At 47.6% G+C, this 20,574-nt stretch overlaps 1 protein-coding gene across 6 annotated transcripts in view; it reads right to left on the bottom strand.

Moving 5' to 3' along the window:
- Nucleotides 1-20,574, bottom strand: part of LOC119461603 (venom serine carboxypeptidase) — a 136,345-nt gene that overhangs the window by 17,795 nt on the left and 97,976 nt on the right. For 3 of the 6 annotated variants that reach the window (XM_049655161.1, XM_049655159.1, XM_037722959.2), the window contains exon 2: nt 1,742-1,884. The exons of 2 other annotated variants lie outside the window; for them this stretch is intronic. In XM_049655161.1, coding sequence (XP_049511118.1) covers nt 1,742-1,842 — 101 coding nt within the window. In that variant the 5' untranslated portion in view covers nt 1,843-1,884. Of the gene's footprint in view, nt 1-1,741; nt 1,885-6,986; nt 7,120-20,574 lie in introns of those variants that run through there. One more of the 6 variants, XM_049655157.1, reaches the window with a different exon arrangement.

The raw sequence follows: 20,574 nt of genomic DNA on the forward strand, positions 1-20,574 counted from the left end.
GGGCACGGCATGTGCTTTTTGACCCGGGCCCGGGCCGGGCTCAGGTATGTTGATGCGGGCCCGGGCCGGGCTCGGACTTTCGGGTGGTGGGCATTTAACGTGCAGCCAGTTATCCTCGCGCGTCTCGACTCTGAAAAACCTGTTGCCCCGGCGCAGCTGGGAGCTAGCAGTGCTACTCCTGTGTACTTCCCTTTTCTTCTTCCGTCGTATTTTGCGCTGTTTGAACAGAATGTAAAAGTCCAGAAAGACCGAAGTCGCCTCAAACTAATGGATGCCATTGTATTCCTTACCTAAATCAGTGTAATTAATGCTTTCAGCGTGGTGCAAGCGCGTTCGCGACTTGCTGATTCTTCAAAGGCGAATTGGTAAAACCATGACAGGTGAGATAGGATAATTCGTCACGCGGCTCAATTATGGCACTGCGTCCATCCATGATTGTACGCATGTTCTCAACCGGCCGCCTAGCAGCAGCGCATTACGCTGCACCATGGAGCAACGAGAAGCTTTCTTTCTCCATTTACTGAATCTATGCGCTGCGCTCACGACCGGTCGCGGCTGCGCTTCGGCTATAGTGTACTAGAATACGGTTGAGTGGGACGAGCGGCTGGGGCGGCACATGCTTTGCAGTGTGGCGCCCGACGTGGAAAAATACTGTGGCGGCGCTGCGATAGAAGTGGATTGGGCCGCATCAAGGTCGCGCCGTTGGAAACTGCTGGCGATACTGCTCGGCAGGGTCATTGGTACTACTTCTAGCGCTGGTATTTGCGTTCAGACCGCTCAAATGGTGTTCCAAATTGCATATGACATGTATTTATGCCTCAGAATGAATTTCTCTCATTCTCTTCTTTATTTTTTTTTAATGCCGCTCGGTGACCTTTTTCGGTCTCGGGCCGGGTTCGGGCCGGTTTCGGGCCGGGCTCGGGCCTAAGGTGAACGGGCTCGGGCCTAAGGCGGGCAATGTAGATTATATCCGGGCCCGGGCCGGGCCTGGGTCTCGCCATAATACTTTCGGTCGGACTCGGGCGGGCAGCCAAACGTAAAAACGGGCCCGGGCCGGGCACTGGCCGAAAAAATCGGCCCGTGCAGTGCTCTAATACAAAATATAGTGATAGCGTTCAACACGTCATGTAACTATGCTGAATTGAAACCCCAGGCTGTGTGCCCGTGTTTATTCTACATGAAATGAAGCTCCTTGCAGATGCTTAGGCAGCAACGGGCAGGAATACTCAGAGGGAGGCAATTGCGTTGCACAAACGTATTCCAAATGTCTTTTTTTCCCCTACACTGGCTGGCCATATTTACACAACTTCACTTTTTGCTCCTCCAGGTGTACCAAATACTGCTCAATATTGTAAAAATACTATTTCAAACTTGCTTACATAAAAATAAACCGCCGCAATGATTGCATCTTTTTTAGTGAAATGAAAATAAAAGAAATACATTTAGTTTACTGTATTTCCCTTAAACATACGAGGAGAGGGCAGTTGCAAAAAGCTGCATTTTGGTCACTATTAAAGGGTGACGGTCACTATATTTCTCATAATAGTAACAATAGAAAGATAAAGAAAAACAAAGACAAAAAAAAAAAACACGTCATAAGCTCAAAAAATGTATAGTATAGCAGAGTTTGCTAAAAGTAGCAAAGCAAGTTTGCATCACAGTCTCCTAGACACCCACTGCTGAACGTAAAGTGAAGGTTGGTCTGCTTTAGGCTGCTTTAAGCACATAGTACAGGTCTCACCGCCTTTCTTCTTCCGTCAAGGAGTCCTTCCGACGTGTGATGTGGTGCGTCGCAAACAGCACGGTCCAGATGACGAAGAAAAGAAGGATCATGGCATTCATGTCTGCGTTTCACTGGGATTTTACGCGCAACGAAGACGAATGCTAGAAATGAAACACAAAAGGAAAAAAAAAAGGAGGAGACGCTATGAAACGGACCAACAGAATAACTTCAACGGCGCGGCAATCTCACAAATGTATAACGCATAACGTCTCAGCCCGTGCTCTCGTCGAATAACAGGGACACTAGTGCTTATATACTTCGTACGACTTCCGCGGCGCATCTGAGATGGAGATTGACTTGAATGTTTACCTCTAAGACGCTAGTGATATTGCGTGGCGCTACCGTAGACACCCGTTTCTTAATATATTACGGATGCACGCCTAAGTCACATTAAATGAGATTTGCTTCTCCGCTTCAAGCGTAAGCGCTTTCGCGTCTGTCGTGCTTTGAAAACTTAACGTGCGCACATAGCACCGTACGTTTATGAAACCGCTATGGCGGCGCGTGACGGGAATTACGTGCGTATTTTCGGCGCAAGCATCGCACGACGTGATACGCGCGTCGGAAGCGCTGTTGTCTCGGGCTAAAATTAGATTCGTTGGCTTATTTAGGCAAACCACAACGCAGTGCAGCCGGCAATTACTGCGTGGGCCCAGATTGCGTTGCGAAACAGGCGTGCCGACGTGGCGCCGAAAGTACACTGCAAGTATACACTCGAAGAAATCAACGTTTTTCGACGAGCAATTAAGAGAGCGGGGCCGCAGCAGGAACATACGAGCATCATCGGAAGCAGTGCTCCTAAGGCTGAATTAGCAAATAATGTATTTAGTAATAACAGTTTGCCCCTGATCGGCCACGATTGCCGACATGTTCGCTATCACGTATGCGTACGTGTACGCACAGTCGACCACCCAAGTTTATCAACCACCACGAGATCTGAGAAAAACCTGAATGTCTGCGCAGCCTGACAACGCAGCCGATGGTATTCCCATTTTCAGCCTCCACTAATATATGCTAACAACATTGTGACGCACGGTTATACTGGCTGCCAGTTACAGGCTGCTCGGAAATGCAACGTTTTCTGCGATCCCGTGGTCTGTAAAATTTTGTGGTCGACCGTACATGTTGTCGGCGCTAATTATTGCTAAGGGCTTTAGCGTAGAAAATGCTTGGTGAACAAGGCTGCTTTTTCAGTAAGGAAAGTGATAACGCGCCCTGGGATTAGAGGCCGAATTCACCGATTTTGTTCGGATTTAGAAGCTCCGATTGCTCTTGGACGGCATCCTACACTAACAATGTGTTCATCGTATAGCAATTCGCTAGTGCTTACTGTTCTCGTGAAGCGGTGAAGCGTACGAATTAGTCTGCACTCAAACCGGATGCGTTGAACGCAGTGCACGGGCTTACGGTGCTGTTCAGTGGGCTATATGTAAGAGCCCTTTTGAGCTTACCAAAATCAATCTCGCCAGGCCGTATGCCCGAATCGCTACTGCCGCAGAGATGAACGCTTCGCTTGCGCCCCTCGTGAAGGTATTTTCGGGGATTTAACAACTCGTGTTCGCTCACTGGAAAGCTCCAATTGCGTAACGCAAACACGCTCTCTTTCTATCTCTGTAGTGAACCACTTTCTCTCTAGGAGGAAAGGAATGAGTCTACTGATTACCTAGGGGTCTCCCAATTCAAGATTGTGCAGAATGCAAAAATCTTTCAATACGCAAGGTAAAACCATTTTAACAAAGGTTACCTTCTTTAGGGACTCATGAGAGTAGATTTTTACTTATGGTAATTAATATTTTTAAAGTTCGACAAAATAGGTAGACTAAAAAAGAAAGAGCGAACATCAACCTTGCGTTTTAATTTCACGATCAAAAGTAATATCTGAAGTTGTAAACTGCGCTCCTATATCTATTAATGCCGACGAAAACCAGATAAGCAACCTAATCTAAAGAATACACTTTTTTGTTAATGACATTCATCAAAATTCAGATTAGGTAACACCTTCGGCTAATTAATGTGTTGATTCCAGTTGCATTTTATGCAGACACGGTGTAAAGAATCCCAGCATCTGCTACTGTTGTGTTGCAGATTCATAAACTTGACGCTTTAATCTTGTTGAAATTTTCAAATGTTCAATTTCTGCAGATAAGTGAACGAATTAAAAAAAGAATAACATGCCTTGCAATTGTCACTAGAGTGCCATCTTTTATTTCTTACTCTTCAACTTCATTCCGAACAGGTCAGGGCTCGACTAATGAGCGAGTTTGGGCGTTTCAAGTATGTTTGCATACACATGGCAGGAGCTAAAGCTTTTTCCTCGCCTGGTTGTCGAGCGAAGGATGGTCAGGTAGGAGCAGCATTGCTAGGCCCTTCTTATATATTATAGTGGCCAAACTTTCTTCGTTCGACCTTCACGCATATACATGTTACCCTATGGCAGAAAAAAAATCATACAGCGCCATTCCTGTACAGGAAGAGCGGCCAAGGTGTTTGACGTAACTTCATTTCTGCAGCTTTCTAGGTATCCCTGCCAGCTGAACGTTTACCTTTCCACGAGTGCTCTAGGGCACCAACATCCCTTGAAAAGGTCCCACCGTGCAGGATTCGCCCTTCTGTGGCCATAACATAATCAATGACACGTTCTCTTGCCGATGCTAGAGAGAGCCTAGAAGCAGCGAAACTCCATAGCGCCGGCTATTACGGCCGGCGCCGCGTACAACGCTTCAGCAATATTCCAGTCCGAATAAAACTCGGTGATCAGCGCGGTACCCAGTGACGGTAGGCATTTGAACAGTCAAAAAGAACAAAGAGCAGACAACAACAGCAGCAATACCCCTTACTACTACTACTACTACTACTACTACTACTACTACTACTACTACTACTACTACTACTACTATACTGTTACTACTACTGTATACTACTACTACTACTACTACTGTTACTACTACTAGTACTACTACTACACTACTACTACTACTACTACTACTACTACTACTACTACTACTACTACTATAGTTACTACTGCTACTACTTCTACTACTGTTACTACTACTACTACTGTTACTACTACTACTACTACTGTTACTACTGCTGTTACTACTTCTACTACTATTACTACTACTACTACTACTGCTACTACTACTACCACTACTACTACTACTAATAATGACTAATGCTGCTACTGCTACTTATTCTTGTTTAGTTTTCGCATTTTTTCTGGCTTGCAAACATTTTCTCACTATAAGAGTGGCGTTATGGATATTGTGAAAAGGTAATTACTAATGCAACTAAATAATATTTCTCTTTAGTGTCTCGTTAAGATGTTCATGCCTCTTCGTCTGCGTTTCATGTGGCTTTTTAGTTTTTGATGAAACATCATATCTCCGCTTCTTTCATACAACCTTTGCTCGTTTTGCTTTAACCTAAATCAAATGGCGCACCACGCCCCTCTCTACCCTCGTCGGTCATCGTCAGAGCTTGGCTGCACACTCTACCGCGTGAAGAAAGTCGTGGCGACCTTCAGTTGTCCAAGCTGTTGAAAAGAATCTGCATGTCTATATATGGTATACCTGTGTGATTATGGCTAGCGTGCAATTAATAATGTCCTGCTGGAAACCTAGTAGCACTCGTTGCTTGAGGAGGTGGTGTAACACTTCATTTTTTCTCCCTATTGCTTTGCAGTCACCTCCATGTACATTAAAATAAAATATATGCATATTTACCAGTTAAATCACACTAGAACTGCAACATTTATGGAACCCGTCTCTGGATATTACCACTGCACGTAATGTACTGTGTAGCACGACAGACGTCAAACAATGCGAAGGTAACACAGAGACAAAGCGCTTTCCAATCACAACTAACTGTGAGTGTGTCACGTCTAGAGCGCCACAGTAGATCATGTTCGGTCGATGCCAACAAGCCCAATATTTATTGTTTGATTGGCTATTACCTCATATATCGGTGTGCTCTAAACAGGAAGTTGGGAATAGGATGAATAAAATAGAGATACGTACGTAGTTCCTGCTGCACCAATATCAGGAAAGGAACCATGAAACGCAGGCAATTCTCGTGTAAAGATAAGCTTGAATTTTTATACCCGTGACACAAGGGCACTCCCCTAAGGCATTTTGCACTAGGGGACATCTACCGAAAAAGCGTTCACGCGAGGCGATCTCTCCCATGAGAGAACGGAGTGTCTGCTTTCTGGTAAAGGATTGACCCTTGCGAAAAGGAAGGGACCGAGAGAAATGTTATGGGGAAGGCGGGGAGTTTAGCCGGAAGAGTTTCCGGTTTGCTGCCTTACAGTGGGAAAGAGAGAGAGGGGGAAAGAAAAATTGACCCGCCGTCCCGACCTTGCGAGAGCGGATGCCAAGTGAAGCTGTTGAAAGCCCCCACTACAACTACTGAGGAGGTATGGAATGATTTATGGATTTACAGTAATGGTAGTAATGCTATTTTACAGTAATGGTGCTGCAGAGGCACCTCTGTCCAGGAAAGATCACCGCGCACTGCAGTCGCTGCACAAAATCCGGCCGCCGCTGATAGCGGTACAGCAACAACCTTGAAATCAGTAGTTAGGCTGGCTATTTTATATACGAAAGTCTAGGGACTTCACTCCCCACGTAGCAAGTTGCCGTCGCCGCGGCAGCTTGCGCAACACTAATCTTTACTGGGAAACGCATGCCGTGAGTGCTACGTGCTTCGAATTGTTATCAGGAGCACTTACCCTCTATTACGTGGTTTGGATGCTTGTTTTCAGCTTCTTCTTTACTGAAACGCATGCTGTTCTGTGTGTTGTATGAGTGATTCGAAAGAATGTGTGCACTGTTCGCTTCACTTCGCTGTGTGCTTGTAGCCTCTGCCTAACGGGGGTATGAGCCATTGCATTGTTGCTTGCTTACGGGGGTATGAGCCATTGCTCTGCCCTGCACTGCCGCCGGGATTGGCCCACCATTGTTTTTTGTTGACGTTACGCCACGAAGAAATACTGAGATCCTAGCTATAAACAGCTTCGCTGTAATAGCGCAGAAGGAAGGGAGAATATCCCAACTCCTTTATTGGCCTCATGCGCAGCTTTTCAACAGAAAACTTGAGAAGGCACAATTATTGCCTAATAATTTTAGTGTTTGTAAAAAGTGTCACTCGAAGGCGAAACATTGAAAGCGATAGCAATGTTAAGCGTTGCGCTGGAACTGCTCACACGGGGTTCTGACATTATGTAGAGGTGACGTAGTGTGAGGCAGCACGCGAGAGAACTGCTGATGCGCATCTAGAACAGTACACCAGCAGGTGCCAGGCGTGTCAGAATGCTGGTGCGATGGCGAACGCCAGGAGCGGTGTTAAGGATCTCGCACCTTGTGCTTGATGGTGCATGGAAGAAACCTAGGAGGATACAAAAACAAATTGCTGGAGTGGAAGCCGCTTATGACCCACAGAGAACACTGATGCCGCCGGCGGCCATCTTGAGGTGGGCGGGTAACAGGCCCCGTTGCATATTGTGCGCTGTCACCACTGTTTTTTTTTCCCGCAAGTGATCACTATTACTAAATGGCAATTTGAGGGCGGGGCAACTTGAAATTTTAGGATAGGTTAACTGAAACTTGGGAATGGGCTAACTTGAAATTTGGGGGTTGTTCAACTTAATTTAGTACTGCGCCAACTAGAAATTTGGGGGGCGGGCGCAGTACTAGAAACTAGAAATTAGAAAATTTGGAGGTGGGCCAACTTGACATTTGGGGTGGGCCCACTTAAAATTTGTGTGTGGGCCAACTTGGCATTGGGGGTGGGCCTACTTACATTTGGGGATCGACCAAATTGAAATTTAGGGGTGGGTCAACCTAATTTGGGGTTGGCGAGCATGGTTCAATTCAACACGCAGGACTAAACCATGCTCGCGGCAATTGAGCTGCGCGCATACGAAGGTGTTGCAGAGGCACCTTTTTCCGGGAAAGATCACGGTGCACTGCAGTCGCTGCACATCCGCCGAGCTTTCTGCCCACCACAATATGGCGGTGCTGGCTTCACTTGAAGAGCACCCCCTCCACTCCAGAAAATGTTTGATATCCTCCCAAGAACAACCGTCAGCCTTTATCAGCGCCCAGTGAAAAGATGACATAGATTTAGCTATCTGCCGTTGCAGACATCAGATGTAATGCTGTGGAGGCTAGAGAGATCTTTAGCAGTGGTTGCGTCCGCCCTTAGAAATCTTTCGATGTCCTTGATCACAATTGTGCGCAACTGTTCTTTACATAGGCTTAGTATTGAGTGAAAAATGTTATAATGCTTAGAAACAAATTGTGGTGTACGGCTATCTAATGCGTTCTTTGAGATTAATTTGTCTGTTCTTAGTCGACCCTTCGTCGTCTGTCCGGCGTCACGCAGGTCACGTGACCAGGAGAGGATGAGAGCCGCGCCGAGGGAAGCGCAAGTCACGTTACCAGTAGAGGAGGAGAGGCGCTCAGGGGGGAAGAGGCGACCAATGAGAGGCGGCGCTGGGCGCGAGTTGGAGAGGCGATAAGAGAAGCTGTTTCTGTGTGGCGCGCCCTTTCGGATAACGCGCAATGCGTAGAGCTGCTGCCGACGCCGTCCCCGTTTCCCTTGAGGAGGAGGAGGAGGAGGAGGAAAACTTTATTAAATAGGTAAATGGTTTAACGGCAGGTCTGGGTGGGGCCCTCAGTCCAGGGCTCTACTGGCTCTAGCGGCTCGCTGAGCTTGGTCTAGGAGGGCCAATTGGCTCTATGGGTTCTCGCTTGCGAGCAGTTCCTCCCACTGCCGAACGAAGTCTGCCACCATTAGAAGGGGAGTTGATGTCTCTCGGCCTAGCCATACAGTCCCACGTTATGTGAGCCAGCATGGGTTTTGCTCCACACTACGGGCAGGTGCCTGTGTAATGCGCCGGGTGCATCTTGCATAGGAGATTTAGGTGTGGGTATGAGTTGGTTTGGAGGCGACGCCAGTCCCGCGCTTGTATTCTGGTTAGTTTAATTGGAGTACGGAAGGCCGAATGTTCGTCTCTCCCTTCTCTGATTTTCCAATATGCCGCGCACAGCGGACGGAGGTTCCTCTAGGGTTCTGTCCGCCGCTCGGTCGTTACTTCCTCGAGCTATTCGGTTTACCATTTCTTTCCCATCCAGTCCGTTGTGCGCTGGGCACCACATTATACCATGGCCCAGGTCGAGGCGTGAGCCGAGTATTCTTGTAGCGCTGCGCGCTCGAATTTCCCGCATTAAGAGTCGACAAGCTGCCTGCGAGTCTGTAAGCACGTAAGCTGGTTGATAATTGAAGTCGGCGTCCCGTATGGCCAACGCTATGGCTGCAGCCTCTGCTGCGCATACCGAGGTAGTCTTCACCGTGGGAGTTATAGTGGTGACTTGGTTCGTTGCGGTGATCGTGTACAAGTCCCTGCGAGTAGTTGCACTCGCGTCCGTGTAGTAGGCGGCCGGATCATTGTAGAATCGCTTCTGCAGAGCCCTCGTCCTTGCCTGTCTGCGGCCAGCGTGGTATTTAGCATTCATATTTCGAGGAATGGGCACCGTGGGAATGGGTGAGACGTAGAGGTGGTCCCTCAAATCTCGAGACAACAAGTCTGTGTTGTCGCCGCAGAACCGGGGTCGAGGTTCGTATCCCAGCCGTCGGAGGATAGACCGGCCCTGGGGCGTAGAGCTCAGCCTTTCTCTTTGCGATATCAGAACTGCAACTGCATGTTCTTCATATTTGTTGTAAATACCCAACCGCTCCAGGTGATCCGCGCTGACTGTGCTCGGGAGACCCAGAGCAGAATTGTATGCCGTTCTGATAAGGGTGTCAACTTGCCTCATTTCAGTTTTGTTCAGGTTTTGGAAAGGGAGGACGTAAGTGATGCGGTTAATCACAAACGCTTGCACCAGTCTGATTGTTTCGTCCTGCACAAGCCCGTTGCAGCTGTGTCCCACTCGACAGACCATGGGTGCCACGTTCTTAACGGTTGGTTTTAAACTTTCGAATTGTGGCATCGAAGTTGCCGTTATCTTGGATAAATAAGCCCAGCACTTTCATTTGGTCGACTTCGCGAATGGCGCGGCCATCCAGGTGTGGGTCAATCCTTGGGGTGGCAACTTTCTTACGACGCTTGCTGCGTACTTTCATGAACTCTGATTTTTCGGGTGCGCACGTCATACCCGCGTGCTTGGTGAAGTTTAGCACTTTGTCAATGGCGTCCTGTAATAGGTCTTGTGTCTCTCCATAGGAACCCCGGCGTGCCCAGAGCGTTATGTCATCGGCATAGATTGTACATCCGAGGTCCCGTGCTTGTTCAAGTTTTAGGGCCATCACCTCATCCTAACGTTGAAAAGAATCGTTGACAAGATTGAGCCCTGTGGAGTCGCTTGATTGGGCATTGAAAAGATGTCAGAGCGAGTGCTGCCCAAACTAATCGTTGCCTTCCTCTCGCGAAGGAAGGTAAGGACGTACCGAAACACCCTCCTTCCGCAACATATGTGTTCGAGGCCTTCGAGGATCGTTTCATGAGATATCGTGTCAAATGCTTTCTTGACATCAAGCGCCACAACTATCCTGGCATCCTTGTTTTGTAGCGGGTCCAAAACTTCGTCCCGGAGCATACGGAAGGCGTCCTGTGCCGACACATGTGGACTGAAGCCGAGCATAGAGTCAGGAAAAAGTCCATGCCGCTCGGTGTAGTTGTTCAGTCTAGTTTAGATCACCTCCTCAAAAAGCTTCCCTACGGACGACGTGAGCGATATTGGCCTGAGGTTATGTAGATCTCTAGGTTTACGCGGTTTTGGTATTAATATGATTGTATCCTCATTCCAGCCTTCCGGTACCACCCCGCCGTCGGACCATACTTCATCGTTGAAGTAGGTCGTAAGCTGCTTCAGTTATTCCCGGCTCAGGTTGCGGTGCAGGACCCGGTGCAGTGTTTTTCCGGAATGATTGTGTGGCTGCATAGAGCTCTGCCGTCGTCATGGGCTCGTCTAGCTCGGCGTTGTCAGGTCCTTTATAGCAGTACTGTCCCCGGATTCGCGCCGAACGCGTGCGGTGTCCGTGACTGCAGCCGATGCCCCTGGCGGCGGCTCGGCAGGTTTCACCAGAGAGCTGGACACTTGTCGAGTAGCGTCGGAAGTCGCTGCCTCTTCTCGCCTCGCAACGTTTCAATATAATTTAACGTTCTGTTGTAGATCTGTGTTTACTTGTGTTTACGCAATAACATCACGTGAAACACAGGCACATCTAGGACTCGTAACACTCGGTGTAACTAACACAGCTTCGCTGTTCGACCATATTTATGGAGTGCAAGGGGCTGTGATTTTTTAAATGGGAAGGATTTCTTGCCGGCGGCTCTGTCTGTTGTCCCGCGTCCCACACTCCCACAGCACATGCGCGTCCCCTCCCACTCTCTCTCCTCTCCTACGCTCCCCCCTTTCTCTCCTCTAGGGATCCTGTATACTCCACTGGGGGTGCCACGGTAGTTCCGCGGTATGAAAATGACGGAGTGCGCGCGCCTCATTCTCTCTCCTGTGCAGCGCCGCGATGAGCGCTCGGGCCGCTGCCGCGAAACCATCTCCCGCTCAAGCTAACCATCTCCCCGCTGCTTCGCATCCACACATGGTTACCTTTAGTGGGAGATGGAGTAATTTTTTTATTAGCAGCCCATCGCGGCAGCGCCACGTGCACGCTCGCGGGAACAGATGCCGTTGACGCGTAGCGAAGCACGGACGGAACGCGCGGAGTGATACATTTTCGTCACCAAACCTCATTCCTAACTTCCACAGCATTGCACCTGATGTCTGAAACGGAGTACAGCCGCTTACAATCCTTTCTGCTCGGAGTAGTATATGCGCCGCTGTGTGATATGCACACATCTTTTCAGAAGGAACTCTAATGTGTGTGCGTGCAAAGCTCATGCAAACACCAGAAGACAAAACGGTGTCCTAGCTACGGCAGAGCAGAATGGACATAACGTGACGGTGCTTCAACTCGGCTTCGTCGTTTTTGCAGTCAAAGGCGCTCTGAGTCTGTGGAGGCCTTCTGACCCTCCACGTGTGCGCCTAACATGTGCCGTCAATGCGAGGACAGCATGACGGCGTCGACAGCGTGAGCGCACCTCGATTGTGAATGTAATTGATATCATCATAAAAGAAGTTTAGGCTTAGTGACGCGATTTTTCCGGCAATGAAAATTTACTGTCGCCATACTCTGAAACCATAGGAGCCATTGCACCATTATGGTCGCCACCTCTGCGTCACATGTGCGTTGGCAGATTCGTACCTCGCTGGCTTCGTCCACATCCAACGTACACTAGAGGGCAGCATGATTCGCCTGGTCGCAACGGCAGTACTGGACCGTAAGCGACGCTCCCCCCAACTTAATGCTGTCTAACTGAAATTTGCTCACCCTTTTAGCTTCTTCTTTTGCATTAATCAGATACAAAATTTTTTAACCTTTTGTCAGTTTCAGTTTAAAGAAGCAGCGCCATGTGTGTTGCTGCGTCGCTTACTGAAAACCTGTAAAAGATACGGCGTGTACCATGTGGAAATGGCGAAACTCCATTTCGTAAGGAGTCCTTCCGTGTAATAGCAAGGGGTTTAGTTTAAAGAACTCTAGTTCGGGCGCATGTGTCGGGGGTATATTCATCGAGCATTTGTATGGTAATACGAGGGCATTAGACATTCGTACGTGCTCAGTTCTGTATTATTTATACGCAGAGTGATGGATCATCGATCTAACGGACCGGTAGGTTTTCAACGGTTGCACATGACGCGCGTTCCTCGCAGAATGTTTTAGTGTGTGCGTATGTGTATATACCGTGGCATCGTGCGCCAAATGCCATCGTTCTAAAGGAGTACAGTGTTTTCCTGCCTACTAGGGTTTTCATTTTTATTGATATAGCTTGGATCTATGTGCAGCGAATCAAGTGACGTTCATCACCAGGCAAACACAGCAGTAAAATAAGCGAAATTATTAGGGGAAAATGTGATGACGCACGATGTGTCAGGTGATCAGGTGAACTGCAGTTTGACGTCATCGCAGTGTTCCTTCAAACTTATGAGCGCAAACGTCTGCTGGCCTCTGACATTTGAGATAGTTAACTGCTCGGCTTACCCTCTGCCTATACTGTAGCAAGCCAAATGCGCTTTCTTGAACTTCCATGCGAATGACACTGCTATCCGGTGCAATGTTTGGCATTCTCTTTATCGAAACGCTGTTTTCCTTTCCACCAAACGACAATCACCACTGAAAAAAAAAAGAAGAACGAACTGTGTGACAGAAGCCTGTAGAGATACGGGCGCTTCCGCGAAGAAAGCAACACATTAAGGAATAGAATGGTGTTTGCGTAAACAAAATGCAATAAAGAACGTAAATACATTGGAGAAGAACGCTCCGTTCCCTGAATTGTAGTTCGATGTATACACACATCATGTCAATGGTTTTAAAGCTTGCTGCGCCAAAGTAAGACGAAACCGCCGCCTCCTAATATTTTCATAGGGTCTGGCTTTCGCAAGAAATGAGCCAAGTGGTACACGCCGTGGTGGCCGGGTGTCAATGGCGCTGAGCTGCACGAGGTCGGGGGTTGGACTGCCGGCCTCGGCGGACGCATTTCGATGAGAGCAAAATGCAAAAACGCTGGTGCACGTCTTAGATTTAAGAGCAGGTTAAAGAACCCATGGTGGCCGAACATAATCTGGCGTCCCCCGCTACAGCATGCCTCATAATCAGATTGCAGTGTTGCACGCAAAACTAAGAAAATATAAATTCTGATTCGATGAGTAGCTTGGCAAAGAACGAGAACCGAATGCTATTGCCAGCTGTAGTGAGGTATTTGGAAGCGGTAATCAGGTCGTCAGTTGGCTCGTTCAAAGTCACTACGTCCCGACACCATCTCTGCAACAACCACCTATACCGCCAGCTGAAATTCTTTAAAGCGACGCTAAAGGGAAACAGTGCATCAGTTTACACTGATAACGTATAACAAGGTTTGAGACCGGGTTAGCTCTGTCAAAACTCCATCTTCGTTATTTTGCGACAACAGATTGGTTACCGAAAAGAAAAAAAATGAAAACCAAACGTGTTTCCCTTTTTTTTGCGTTGTCGTTGGCGACGCGTTCCCAACGTTGCGTTGACTTAGTGCAAGTTCCTCTGCGCGCTCTCTCATTGATAAAGTTGCCACCATATGTACAGCAAAGACATTGTTCTCGCGTCCTCTCCTCACTGTTTCTAATGAACACGACATGCCACGACATGCTCATAGATGCCTGATCTCAAGAGCAAGCTCTCCAAACCACGTCCAAACTCCAAACGCCGACGACATTACCATCTGGCGCGCAGGGGGCTGCGAGTATGAGGGCAGAGTCGAAGAAGCCACCCAATAGGCGCTCGACGTGATCGAGGAGTATCTCCGCCTCACCGGACTTCGGTGTTCCCCCGCCAAGTCGCAGCTTCTGCTTTACAGAAAAGAGAAGGAAGGCAGACCCAAAGATTAGAAGCCAGTCTCCGAAAGCAGCATCGGCCTTCGCACTTGTGACGGGGAGGAGGGGGGGGGGGGGTGATACCCAGGGTCGACGTCATTCGTGTCCTGGGCATGTTTGTCGAATTCAACGGCCTCAGGCCGATTTCTCTACCATCCTGCGTCGGCAAGGTCATGGCGCGTGTCGTCCTCAACAGGCTCAACGGGTACCTCGGAGACAGCGAGGTTTACACGTACAACATAAACGGCTTCCGGGCGGGACTCTCGACGCAGGATGCCATGAAACTAATCAAGCATCAGATAGTGGACGGCCGTTCCAAAGACGTCAAGGCTCTGATCGCCCGACCGCGCTTCCTCTGTAAGGAGCGCCCACTCCCCTCCCCCCTACGGCCACAGGGACGCTCACGCTACTCAGAACGAAGTTACAAAATTCTTCTACATGTATAAAAGGGTCTTTCCACCCCCTCACCCCAAGTTGATTAGGGCGCAAGCAGTTTCTCTTTAACTTTTACAGACCAGCACATATCCGTGTCTGGCCGTTCTACACGAAGTATATCGCGACGACGCCTGCCCGTCCTGCAGGCAGACCTCCACTCTAGCACATATGCTCTGGGAGTGCGGGTCGAGATACCCCAGGTTCAACAAGGAGCAGTGGGACTCACTTCTGCGTAGCCCCACTCTAGACAAGCTGTCTGGCGTGCCCTCGACCGGGCCGGTGGGCGGGACCTGCTGGTCCCGACGTGGGACTAGCCGGGCGCGCGACGAGTTTGCGTCCGTGCCGCACCCACAATAAAGTTATTTCACTCACTCGGTCACTCAAACCACCTGACAATTCCCCACCGTTCTGTGGCTGCGCTCGTGCGCAGATTAAAGCCCCTTTAGCGCACGTTTTACGATTCCTGTCCAAAAACGCACTGATTGTTCACAGTCCGAAAGTTTCTGTTTTGTCAGTCCCCGCTTTCCGAAACATCGCGGAGTACTTTCGCGTCGCAAAAGAAAAGAAGCCTGAAAACACGCGTAGGCGCGGGCTCCCTTTGTTGAAGCGTCGGCACCGTTTATTTGGTCACATTTCCCGCTTTGAATTTCAAAAAAAAAGGAAACGATGCAAAACGACTTTCGCGATTATATTAGTTCAAGTGAGCAGTCTTAATTTGAAAAATTGTAAAGGAAATCAACCTTTGGCCTTTTTTTAAAGATTTTTAAAATAGCGCTCATTCAGCAATTGGCCTAAACTTGAGTGCTTCTCGTAAATTTTTAATGACACCTAGGACATAGATATTTCCTCAAATTTCAACGACTTTCATGGTAACAGGTTGACAAAATTTGACGACCGAGCTTTTCGCAGATACGGAAAAAAGAAATCCCGACTTTGACAAATATTGTGCAATGTTTTGTTCTTGCGATATTTTTTTCTCTCGATCAAAACCATCATGCTCTGTAATAATTACTTAGAATCAATGCTGTTGACCCGTACTGTATACCACTAAATATTTTTACAGTCGTAACCACAACACTTCTTTCTTTGGGAGCTAACCAAAATGTGGATTCGGCAAAATTCGTAAAAACGCTTCTGACTAACCGGCCGCTTCCACATATTTTTCGTTAATACCGATTTTTTATTCTAGCAAACGTAATATTTATTTCTTCTTTCTTGGCACCCAGGTGGCAAAATATATATTTCTTGATCAAGTTTAAAGATGGTCTCCAGACATGTCCAACCATACTCATCTGAACACACCCTGCAGTACCCATAAATACGTAAAATAAGCATATCTTTCAGCCATACCTGGGCTCTGTTCTTGTGATCCCTTGATTAGTCAACCAGTATTTGCCAAATACATGCAAAATGAACATTCGGGCTATGGACAGTTCGAGAGCATATACAGGGACAAACCCTACGCATGTGTTTGTGGCTACCTCGATGCAACACAGCACCATCAATCAGTGCCATCGCCAGATACTGATTCCAAAGCACGCAGCTATCGACTCCTTGAGGGCGCGCATTCGCAATCGTTCAAGGATCCCCGACTATCGCTAAGCTTTCCTGCCGGCAAAGAGACGTCGAGCGACATTTTCAACAGTAATCAGTGCTCATAAAGAGTGTTAAAACGCCAACTTATACATCAACGGTAACACCTTCATCACCTCATGTTGTCTCCCTGCATACATGTGAAGATAGAAACTGTTTTTCTTAACAACCACCGATATTGATGCGTTTTGTTCCATTTAAAGGAAAAAGTTAAAATCTAGTAACTGTAGGCAGTAGATTTTCAATGTATGCCATACTTTGTTTTAAATTCTCGAAATTTGCAAAATTTTCAAATAGCTCTAATGTGACAGTTTACAACTTTGTAAATAAGCAATGAAAACCACAAAACAATTAATCCTCGGAACTGCACTTGATAACACATTTAAAAGCGGAGAAAATTGATATACACCGCTTTGTAGCATATCAATATTTCGCGAGCAAGACCTTTGTAAAACCCTCGCAAGCACTAAAATTTCGCGTGAGTCGTCACTTCATCTATCACATTTGTCCGGTTGACATGATCGAACAGATGCAACTTACAGGACTGCAATATCTGTTTTTGGTGCAGAGCTATACGATTTTGTAAACTGCTTTCTTCCATTCTTAGGAACCGCTGAATTTCCGCAATTTCAATAAAAATATTTTTGAAGGCCTAAATCAAAATTCTGCTTCCGAGAGTTATTAGAATTTAATTTTCTCAAGTGCAGCGGATTTCATTCATAGCCGTTCAGCGGTTGTCTCATAACATTATTTCTGCGTTTTACACGTATTTGAGTAGAGAAATGAAAGTATACCCCGGGCTAACGCTTCCTCTCAAATGTACCTAGCTATTCCCGGAATTACAAAGAAGGCCGGTAATTCGTTTCCGGCTGTGATGCAGCTGACGCTGTCATAACTGCTCAAGAAATACTGAGACCGAGCGTGCATTTTTAGTGAAAGTTTGGCTTCACCTACAAACTCAGCTGCTGCTGTCGAGATTCCAGCGAAAGTGGTCTCGTATAAATTCGAAGTGCCGCAGATAACGACATCTACGGTGGCAGAACTCGCAGCCCAGCATGTCGCTGTGATCTATGTAACCAATTATTTAGCGCAAAAATAGTTCATGTTTCGTTACTCTAAAGGAATTTTTCAGCGCCTCCAGTCTGCTTCACGTCGCAGAACATACGAGCACATGGCAACCGACATACAAGAAATTAACCATCGTGTTCTGGAAAAAGGGCCCGGCAACTTCTTTCTGTGGCTTCCAGGTCCCTGTCGTAGCGTTGGCAACGATTTCGCTGACGAGGCTAAACTGTCTGCCCCCATGAAGGAACCCAAACGCTTCCAATTGCTTTTTACGAGGGCGGATGCTGAACGCGGACTTAATCTGCGTATCGCGCAAGGACAGAAGCTTGCTGGAGCTGCCCAAGTGTCTAGAAGTGGTGACTACAGCCTCCCTTGATGCGAAACAACATTGCTGTACCGAAGAAGTAGTTTTTCGTAGGGTTTCTGTCCGCTTATGACTTAGCGTGGTGTTTATGAATGACTCTTGTGGACGTTAGGAAATCATCGAACACCTGCTCTGTACACATCCTCGATACGATGCGCAACGCATGATTTGCCGCAGGCCGCGTTAAATCGCCTGGACTTCAGGGTACTTTCCGGGTTTAAAATACCAAGCCCGTGGCCACATCAGCCACTAGTCCGAGAAGCCATTGCGCACTAGTGCACTTTTTCAAGTAAACTGACTTGAGGGGCCGTTTGTAGTCCTGCTGTGCATCCTCTTGCGTGCACGCAGAGTGCTCCCTCTCTGCTTCTTTCCATCTCACCATACCCCGTTTCCCTTACCCCCAAATGTGGAATAGCAAACTGGACAATCGTCTGGTTGACTTCCCTACGTTTCTTCACTTTGTTTTCTCTTTCCATTTCTCCGAGTTAAGTTTTCACGAAAGTCTCTTTTAAAGGTTCCGAAGTATTTACAGAGTTTTTATTTCGAGCTAGAAGATTGTTTTTCCACAGGAAACGGCCGCGGTTCTTCCTTCAGCAATGTTCAGCAATGTGTCAATGAGGAAGTACAGGCTGGTATCGTAACAAGTCTGTACTTCCTCATCTTAATAATCATACTAAAAGAACCCATGATCTGTCTTGCGGAATTTATTTCCACGTTTGTCTCAAGAAAACGAGCCAGCGATAACAATAAAAATCAATGCCACGTCATTTCAAGCTGGCGTGTACTCAAGCTTCTCCTGCAGCGCTTCCAAGCGTGTGCGTGCGTGTGTGTGCGCGCGCATTCGTGTTTGTACGAGCGAGCATGTTGGTTCTCACTCCTGAGCGAGCGATTGTTCTTCGATTTCGACGGCAATCCATCGAACCGCAGCGACATGCAACAGCTGTGCGGATTGCAGGAGACTGAAGGGGAGAGGACCCTTCCGGACAAAAAAAAAAAAAAAAGGGGGGGGGGGGGGGGGGCAGGCGCTCGAGAAAGGTGCCATGGCCTTCGACGGGGCGCGACGCTTTCAAAACCGAGTTGTTTGCCTCGGGGCATTCCGAATTCTACAATAACAAACGCGTTTCTTGAACTTCAGCCTGCGGAACAAACGCCTGCAGCAAATAAGAAGGAAAAAAACAAACAGGGAGTGAGGCAGTGCAGTGGCCGGCATCTCGCAATTTCTCGTCTCGCAAAGTACGCTGCGTGCACCTGCTCCCCTTGGTGAGTGAACTCGCGAATCGAGCGATACGAATGCAGTTTTCTCTGAAATTGTTTCCCCTGAAAAGAAAGAAGTGAGAAAAAGGGAACGAATGCAGACACAAAGAAAACAAATGCACGGCTGCGTTCGAGGCTACATATACTTTCGCAGACGACAGACGCAAACAGAGTTATTCGTGTAACGGTATATCCTCACTGCTCTTGTGTCGCTGCGCAGCACTTTGATATGTCATTAAACAATCACCGCGCGTTCGTTTCAAGCAACTGTTTGCGGGCTTCAGTATCGCAGCATTTTTTGCACGTACGAAGGGCAGGAATAACAAATCATGAGAGCATAAAACGTTTTAAAAGAACATGGCGAGTGACATTATTGTGGTTCAATGTACTTCCCTAGCATATGCTTGCACCTCCGTATGAATATAATATAAGTAACAGAAAGTGAGAGAGGCATAAAGGAGAGATATGCCTCGACCTGTGGATGCATGCAGTTTGAACTGGACTAGATGACTCGGAAGCAAACACTGCGGTTTGCAGAAATTTTCGTAAGAACACATGACAGCCATTCGTGATGACGGATGCATTGTTACTGAAGGCGGCGGCCTCGATTTAATGCGATCCTTATATGCTCGACGGAACGTGCCACTCAAGAGAGACCGCGTATGCACGTGCCCAAGAACATTTGTATTTGGCGAACTCCCAGAAATACTTTATCTATTTCACATACGTGAACTTTATGAATGAACGAACATTTATTTGTCTGTGATGTGAACATTTGAAACGATGTATTTTAATGTGAAGAATCCTCGGTGAGTTCAACTCGGTTTTCTCTAACGGGTATCTGGCCGTTTTCGTAGGCCGAACCCGAATGTATCGTGCCGCTCTCCAATGAACCTCCTTGACGCACCAACTTGGGTCCACAGGGTATTGCAACAACACATATCACCTACGTCCTGACATCTATGTGATGCGAAGCATTACGTAGATGTCAGAACGTAGGTCTTATTGCTGGACGTACATTATTGGACGTAGTTGTAAAGTGGACTTGAGTCTGCTTTACCTTCTAATGCATTGGCATTCTTGGGCTACTTCATGCACATTGCGGTGCCAAATATCTATGTTTGTATTTATGTAACTTTATATCTAACCGGATTCCCGGGTAGTCCGTGGTCGAATGGGTACCGCATCGGGCTATAGACTGTGCGGAGGAAACAGGGTTCGAAACTGACCATCGGGTCAACTTGGGTCACTGAGCGTGTGTCAATGTGTACATATTTTCAACGAACCTCTTTGACGCCGACATGCGTCACTGTGGATGCGGGACTGGGTAGGTACCACTGTTCCAAGAAACTCTTTGACGCCGACTTTGAGCACTGGAATGTGCCACTCGGTGTGTGCTGGTCTTCAATGAACATCTTTGATGACAACTTGGGTCACTGGGTCACTGTTCCAGTAGGTCTGTGCCACTCTTCAGTGGACGTCTTTGACGCCAATTTGGGTAACTATAGGTACGCGCAACTTAGAATGTAACGTCTCTACAATGAAGAAAAAAATCCCTTAAATTTCTCCGATACTGAGCGGAACCGAACCCCGCGTCCCGAAGGTTCCTCAAGGAC

Source organism: Dermacentor silvarum, chromosome 8 (genome assembly GCF_013339745.2).
Source record: "Dermacentor silvarum isolate Dsil-2018 chromosome 8, BIME_Dsil_1.4, whole genome shotgun sequence".
In the NCBI taxonomy this organism is placed as follows: domain Eukaryota; kingdom Metazoa; phylum Arthropoda; class Arachnida; order Ixodida; family Ixodidae; genus Dermacentor; species Dermacentor silvarum.